General features: G+C 40.5%; 1 protein-coding gene across 1 annotated transcript; it reads left to right on the top strand.

Annotated features, from left to right (window-relative positions):
* Positions 1 to 2,153: 2,153 nt before the first annotated feature.
* si:ch211-184m13.4 (uncharacterized protein LOC798560 homolog) lies at positions 2,154 to 3,670 on the top strand. Its single transcript, XM_056260649.1, has 2 exons — positions 2,154 to 2,165; positions 2,345 to 3,670. Exon 2 carries the CDS (start codon positions 2,373 to 2,375, stop codon positions 3,402 to 3,404), a length of 1,032 nt encoding a protein of 343 aa, XP_056116624.1. The 5' UTR covers positions 2,154 to 2,165; positions 2,345 to 2,372; the 3' UTR covers positions 3,405 to 3,670.
* Positions 3,671 to 8,508: the final 4,838 nt, after the last annotated feature.

Consider the following 8,508-nt stretch of genomic DNA (forward strand, 5'->3'; position numbering starts at 1 on the left):
GAGTTTGCATTGTGCCTTGTCTAGCTTTGTGTCAATATAACCTGCTGTTTGTCAAGTCATGTTTTAAGTTAAGTTTTCCATGTCTACAGTTTGTATTTTGTTATCACACCGATAAACTTCACCTGGGTTCTCACTTTCAACTTGCCTTCACGGGACATGTTACAACTTTTGTGTTTTAAAATTATTTGTATACATTTTTTCAGTGTAACAATGCTTTCTATCTCAGCTTAATATGCAGAGGCTTATAGTTGTCCCTGCATATTGAAGCCATTCGTAGGTAGATCTTCTTTCAAAAAGTGTGAACACTGTGGCTTTGTGGCGCATTGTTTGTGTCAGAGGCCTGACATGTCTTTTTGCTGAACCAATGATTTACTCAAGATATCTTTAAAGAAGCAAGCAAAGATGAGAGAGATCTATGTTTTTTAATTTTTCTTCTTTTCACTAACATTTAATTATTGAATAAAACGGCAACAATAAAAAGGAATAGCTAGATAAGCTGATTACCTTAAATGTCAATAAATATCACTGTCAGTTCGTACTGCCATTAACACTTTCTCGAACATGCTGATCCAATGTGCCTCTTTTTTTGTTTCTTCATGTGACGTTCGACATAAAGCCTATAAATCAGGTCTGATTAACCAATACTAGTAAATCCGGTAAAAGTATTGGTCATTATAAGTGAATTAACTAATTTTTGACAAACCTTATAGTAAATTATTACTATGAACGAATTAATAGTTCTGGCATGGAACTCTAGATGGCGCAGGCTGATATGTCCTTAATTTACGTAGCGCAGCTGATTGGTTGCTGTTGCATCAGCAGCCAATGAGCTGTGGCTTAACATTCAAATACTGGTAGTCCTGCTGTTAGCAGTGCAGTGCACTTCTAGAAACTCCACCATCCCCAGCTCCACCTGTAGAGATCTGCTATGGGGATCTGCTATAATTCATGTATGCTACATTTGCAGCAGCAGGAGCATGTCTTAAATGCTCAAAGCAATGTCTGTGAATGTATTGGCAGTTGCAAGTCTCGGTACCTGTTCTGCAGCAGCAGCAGCACAGCAGATCTATTCTGCCAAGACCAAATACATTAACAATGCCATATCCATTACCATGCCAATCTCTCCGAGAGTTGTCATGACAGAACTATAATGATACAAATGTGTTTATATAGTATAACTTGTAGTGCATTCCACAACAGTTGCTGTTATGTTCAAAGATTATGTAAAAGCATGTATGGTGTCAGCCAATGCTCGATCAAGACCACAGGGATATCTTTAAGCAAAATCTCTTGCACGGTTTTTCACCTTTTTTAGTATTGTGAAATGAATGGCAGTTTTTTTGTTCTTGTTGTTTCTACTTTCATCGACCGAAAAGTGATTGGGAAACTGCTGCCATATATCGAACATGAGGATGAGGTAAGGTGCGGTAATAAACCACAGATGTTATCAGCAGCTTGACTTGCATGCTGGGTACTGCAGACCTGTGTTTTCACCCTAAATCAAAGTTGCACAAACTATGCATACTTTGTTTCCGTTTAAAATTTACGCCTAAAGCGACTTCTGTTGGTTCTTCTAAAGCAGGCGGCAGTGTGTGTGCTCCCTGTGCCTGTAGTGTGTTACATTTATCCTCCTATTTTTGAAAAGGGATGTTGTGAGACCCTGCAAAAAACCTCAACACATTTGTTGGCATGCTAACTGGGTCAGTGCTGCAGAAACAGGAGCTTGTGGTTGTACCTGAGCTATAATAACTAAAAAACCTGCAACTATTATTACAGGTGTCGTAGCATGTCTTTTTGACTGTTAATACTGAAAAAAAGAGTAAACATTGACATTTAAGACAACAGCTAACATGACCACTCGAACATTTAGTATATTTTAGTTGGAATTTCTCTGATCATGTGATAATGGCAAACGATATTTATATTATAATAAAATTTCAGTTTTAATAAAAAATATAACTGAATAATATTAAATTGAAAAACAAAAGAGACATTACACAGATAAAAAATGTTTTTATTACTATGAGTCACACATACCTTACCTAATCTCAACTGAGCTTAACCAATCAGGTTAAAGGGGTGGGTTTCTATTGAAGCAAAAACACTTACTAACTTAGTCACATCACTATCCAATTCAAAGAGAGAGAGAGACAATCAAACTTGCTGTGAGTATAAGACATTTAATATTACTTTTTGATCCGCAATCTTTTGGATCACTATATATATATATATATATATATATATATATATATATATTGTACATATATGAATATTTAATTTTATAGATCATTTTTAAAGATGAAGCACATGCTAATATTTTGATATTTATTTCCTCCTAAAAAAGTTCTATTTCCCCAAACGGTCTCAGGAAAATGACAGATCAAACTCGACTGGAATTTCAGACGATGCCAATGAATGACAGCTACACAAACCAGACTTGCGATGTTTTCGTCTACAAGGAGTCTGCTAGGATCCTCTTTCCCATTTTCTACTGCCTGATTTTTGTCATCAGTGTGGCAGGTAACAGCCTGGTCCTCTGGATCACCTGTCAGAAAAAGCAGAAGATGAACTCCACCACGATGTATCTGATCAACCTGGCCATCTCCGACACCCTCTTCACCTTGGCTCTGCCCAGCAGGATCACATACTACATCAGAGGTTTCGACTGGCCATTTGGAGATTTCTTGTGCCGGCTGACTGCCATGATTTTCTACAGCAATACCTATGCTAGCATCGCCTTCATGACCTGCATCAGTGTGGATCGCTACTTGGCCATGCTGCACCGTCAGCGCTGTCAAAGACTGAGGAAAACCAAGGTCGTGCGAGGTATCTGCACTCTGGTGTGGGTTGTGGTTCTCCTTGAGACGTCCCCGCTGCTCTTCAAGAGCACCATGGAAGACAGACCCGGTCATCGAACATGCATGGAGTTCTCCAATTTCGATGGCCACAAGATGGCATATGGTCTTCTGTTTGCTTGCGTCATTGGGTTTTGCGTGCCATTGGGACTCATCCTGTGCAGTTACAGCAGGGTCAGCTGCAAGCTCTACAAGACGGCCAAGGAAAACCCGGTGACCAACAAGTCTGGAAGCAACAGCAGGGCCAAAAACATGATTCTGCTCATTCTGCTGAGCTTCATGGTGTGTTTCAGCCCCTACCACATTAACATCATGCAGTTTGCAGTGAGAAGGCTGTACAATGAACCCTCTTGTGAGGAGTTAAAGACTTTGAAAATATCCTTGCAGGTAACCGTTGCCATGATGAACTTTAACAGCTGCCTCGACCCTCTTATTTACTTTTTTGCCATCAAAACATACAAGCAGAGAGTGATGAGTCTTTTTAAGAGCTACATTTCCATTTCGGCATCTTCCAAGAGCATGCAGGAAAACAGTAGCAGTAACACATAAGGACCAATATTATACAAAGTAAAATCTGATAGTATAAACTGCAGAGGAAATGCCTGCACACGTGTGAAAATGTGGTTGGATTGACTGCAAAGACTAGATATCTTTTTTTTTTTGGAGCAAATTTCTTATTTCTTATGACTAAATGGGCTTTGAATCCATGGTATTTGATTTGTTTGGGGATTTTTGACCACATTATGATTTTTTTAAGATCACTGACATACTCTTGTCCTTTAGCACATTTTGCAAGGTCAGTATGAATTTGAAAATGATTTTTTTTGTGTGTGTGTGTAATATATATATATTTTGTTAATGATTAATGTGCTGTTGGATTCTCTTTTTTTAACTTGACTTTTTTTTAAACAAAGATTAATAAATACTGTAATGCTTATTGTTAGTTCATGTTAGTTATTGCATTAACTATTGTTAACAAATGAGACCTTATTGTAAAGTGTTAGCAGAATAATTAATTAAGTGGAAAAGTCCCACATAAAGGTCAAGGAGGCTAGAAACCAATAGATGATTCTGAGTAAGAATGAGTGATGTAGGTGTATGTTAATACCGATTGACATTTCTAAGCTGCTGTTGAATACTGCGTTTTGCTTTAAAGATGCTCACGATGTGTGTGTAACATGTTGAGCAACCCCTATAACGGCATTTTCCATTTGGGAATTTAATGCTTATGTAGCTGCCAATTGCTCTAAACAACTTTCTTTAGACCTCTTTTTGAATACAAATAAAAAAAATCATTATCAAGTTTTGTGTTTTGTATCATTATCTCAAAAAAACGAATTTGCCCTTTAGTTATCAACCACTGGGAAAGCACAACAAGACTCAGAACACCACAACCAGAAGACACTTATCGAAAGTCAGAATCACATCTTCTTAGAATATCATGGCACTTGATTCACTCTTTGTAGCTATATATGAAACAAATCAACTGAAACAGCGTTACTACGAAACAGCGATGACTTCACCATCAGACATTTCTGTGCGGGCAGCAGGGACGAAAAAGCGCACGGCAACACGTGTTTGATGGGTGCATGTGGGTGTTAAACATACACATGGCAATGAGGTTCTTTTTCCTGCTTAATTTCAACTGAGCTTCAGAACAGGATACCAACATAACCACAAGCACAAAAAGTGTCTTTTTTAGCTGCTACAGGTGGTCTGATATACTTTGTTGTGTATTCCATGAAGCTACGTGTCTATAAAAAAATGCGGAGAATGTGGCAAGCATGTAGCAGCCTACAAAACACAAGGATGTAGGTGGCATGTAATGTGGGTGGTAAAATTGTCTTTGTAGAGAATATATACTCAGAGTATAATCTGAATTTAACAATGATCAAAAATAGGCACAAAAATATGCTAAAACATGAAATGAGGCAATGCCACAATAATTTCTCAAATTCATACACCATAACCATCTATTTTCCCAAAATACATGGTACAAGACACTCCTGGCAACAAACATTATAAGTCAAAAGAACCTAGTTAACCCTTAAGTGGATCTTTGGGTCAACCTGACCCCGTTTTAATTTTCCTTCATTAAAAAAAAAACATGGTTCCCTTCATCCCTTCATCTCAGTGGCATGAGGTTTTGTAACTTTAGCGACATTATCCATGTACACAAACAAAGAAAATCTGGGTTTAATTTGGTTGTTCTGAAGGTATGAAAAAAAAGTCACAGTCAGGGTCTTTGGAGTCAAAATGACCCCACAATGAAATGAATGGGAGAGGTAAAAAAAAAAATCCAAAATTTTCTTCTTCTTTTAAATAAAACCAGCATAAATTTTGAACATCTCCACACATAAATAAAGGCCTGGTAATAGAGCATAAATGCAATGTGGAAAGAATTTTTTCGCTTAAAGACACACACGCACACAAACACAACCCAACACACTGGTGTGACTGCAACACAACACACTGACCAGTGTGACTGCAACACAACACAACCCAACAGCGATCATTTTTTATAAAAACTGGCCAATGAAATCAGTAAAATCCAGCATAAATCCAAAAATAATTATCCACAGATAATTAAAGCCTGATGCTGGGCAAAAGCAATGTGGAAAGAAAATGTTTCAGTGGTGGACAGTAACGAAGTAAATGTAATTCGTTACTGTACTTAAGTAGCTTATTTGCATAGGCCTATCTGTAGGCTACTTTACTCAAGTATTTAAATTTTGGGAGACTTTTACTTTAACTCCACTACATTTCAAAGTCAAATATCTTACATTTTACTCTACTACATTTTCAAAATCAGTCGTTCCTTTTTATTTATGAGTGGATAAAAACGTAACTGGTCGAGCCACCAATCACAGTACAGCGCGCGCTTTGTTTTGAACTTGCCTTGGCGGTATCTACTAAGCGCGAACCAGAGCCGTTAAATATGAGAGTTGCGAACATAGATGGTTGTGACAGTGATCTCGCCGCCGCGCGGTCATGTTATTCGTGTAGCTCTCAATAGTTCCAAACAAATCGCGTTGACAATGATTTTAAGCGGGACAGAGAGCAGCAGCTATTATTGCAGCAATTATCGGTAAGTATTGACGCATAATGTACATTGCTTACGTTGCCACTAAAATTACTTGCATATAATCAATTTTTTTTCTGGGGAGTACCCTAGCAGAAACACTGCATTAATACGTTTTTGTGTTTAATTTTGGAGGGAAATTGGCTGCTCCCATAACATAGAATATATATATATATATATATATATATATATATATATATGTATTTGTGTGTGTGAGTGTATAAGTGTGTGTGTATATATATATATATATATATATATATTTAATGGCGTTGTGCAGGTTTATGTGAATGTATCTGTCACGGAACGCTCAACGACGCCTCCTCCTGGTTTCACCAGATCTCTCTCTCCTGCTTATTAGGACTTCATTTCCCATTATCCTTCCCTGCTCATTATTCCCTGATTAGTCGCCTTTTCATTGCATCAGTATCACCTGTGTACCCTTAGTTCCCCTTTATCTGGACTGCTCTGTTCTTTGTTCATTTGTGAAGTATTTTTTTACCTACTCGCTATCTCTAGCTGATTTTCATTTTCTCGTGTTTGCTCTTGTATTTTGACCTGGACTCTGAACTCGTTTTTGAACCTAAGCCGCCAGCCCCTGACCTCTGCCTGTTTTTTTTTACCATTCTTGGATTGCACTTACCTGCGTGCTGTTTTGAGTTTGTTGCTGCCCTTGCATTGGGCTTTCTAGTTTTATGACTGCTTTCCTTTGCTGGCTTGCCTGTATAAATAAAATCATGCAAATGGATCCGACCGCCTCAGCCTCTTCGTCACAGAAGACTTCACCAAAGCAGGATCCAGCAGATTTTCATCGATTGGCCTCCGAGGTATCCACTCAGGCTAGTGTGTTGGCCGCTCATCAGCAACAGTTAGTAAAACTAACAAATCTCACCGAGGAGCTAGTGAGATCAGTTCGAGCGCTATCCCCGCCGAGCGCGGCTGATAATCAAGCACAGAATCCACCTGCACCTGCTTCCGTTCCACCTGCCGTGAGTAACAATTCTAACCATCCTAAGTTATCCCTTCCTGAGAAATTTGATGGCTCACCCTCCACCTGTAAGGGATTTTTGTTGCAGTGCAGCTTATACTTTGACCAGCAGACACAGTCCTTCTCCACTGATGAGAGCCGCGTTTCCTTCATGTGTTCTCTACTCACCGGCCGGGCTCTGGAGTGGGCTACTGCACTTTGGTATGGAGGTCAGCTCTCTTTCCCCTCTTATAATGAGTTTTTAACCCAATTTAGAGAGTTGTTTGAACATTCAGCGGCAGGAAAGGATCCAGGAGAACTGTTGCTCACGTTACGCCAGGGAAATTCTACCGCAGCGGACTACACACTCTCGTTTCGGACCCTGGCAGCCCAAACTGGATGGAGGGAGGAACCTTTAAAGCTCCTGTATCGCAAGGGACTCAACTCGGATCTCCAGGGAGAGCTGGCATACCGCGACGACGGTAAAGCATTGAATCAGATCATGGAACTCGCTATTCGCCTCGACAATTTGATTCGCGCCCGACGCACACCCATGAGATCCAGTCTTTTCGAGTGTGTTCTCCCCAACGCGGAGTCAGAGCCCATGCAGATTGGTTACACATGCCTCTCCACGGCGGAGCGTGAGAGGAGACGCCGCAACCATCTCTGCATGAACTGTGGAGAGGCGGGACATCTAACGGCCACCTGTCCAGTTAATCCAGCGCTCAAGAATTCTGTTGCGGTGAGTTTTAACCCCTCTTCTAAATTATTCTCTGTGGATTGTTCTTTGAAATTTAATGGACAAACTGTTAACATAAGAGCTTTGATTCTGCAGCTGCTGGAAATTTTATCGACCTTGCCTTTGCCAAAACTCATTGTGTCTCTCTCTTCGCATGTGAGTCTGGTGTGACCATGGAAGCGCTAGATGGACGCCCCCTGGGGTCTGGAGAGGTGCAATACACCACGCAACCCCTCACGCTCAGCTTCGCGACACAGCATTCTGAAACTATCCAATTTTTCACGATTCACTCGCCCATGCATCCTATTATTTTGGGGCTTCCATGGCTTGAGAGACATAACCCTCAGATTTCCTGGTCTGACGGGAGAATATCCCGGTGGTCGGCATTCTGTCAGATCAACTGCACGGCCGCTGTCCAGGGTACTGTACTCCACAACGCTGTCCTCAAGGGAGTGGATTTTCAGAAAATTCCCTCCGAATACCACAATCTAGCTCTGGCTTTCAGCGAAACTGAAGCTTCTCATCTTCCCGCTCACCGTGCTGGCGACTGTGCCATTGAGCTTTTGCCTGGGGCAGCACCTCCACGCGGAAGAGTTTACCCGCTGTCACAACCTGAAACAGAGGCCATGAGGGCGTACATTGACGAACAGCTGGCTAAGGGTTTTATTACCACCTCCACATCTCCGGCTTCCGCCGGATTCTTTTTCGTTAAAGGATAATTCCGGTATTTAACACTTTGAGTCTATTTTGTAGTTTGTTTTGAATGAACTAGAGTGGTGGACTTAGAAATTTTGACAATGGGTCCTGTCTCGACTTTTTGACTATTTTAGGATCGCCTCTGACCGCTTCAGAGTGGATGTCTATGGGC

This window comes from Rhinichthys klamathensis, unplaced genomic scaffold, assembly GCF_029890125.1.
Source record: "Rhinichthys klamathensis goyatoka isolate OS25496 unplaced genomic scaffold, OSU_Roscu_1.1 h1tg000177l_1, whole genome shotgun sequence".
NCBI classification, from domain to species: Eukaryota; Metazoa; Chordata; class Actinopteri; order Cypriniformes; family Leuciscidae; genus Rhinichthys; species Rhinichthys klamathensis.

Bases quoted from the DNA above. Each gene is read 5' to 3' on its own strand.
- si:ch211-184m13.4 (XM_056260649.1), top strand. From the start codon at position 2,373: ATGACAGATCAAACTCGACTGGAATTTCAGACGATGCCAATGAATGAC.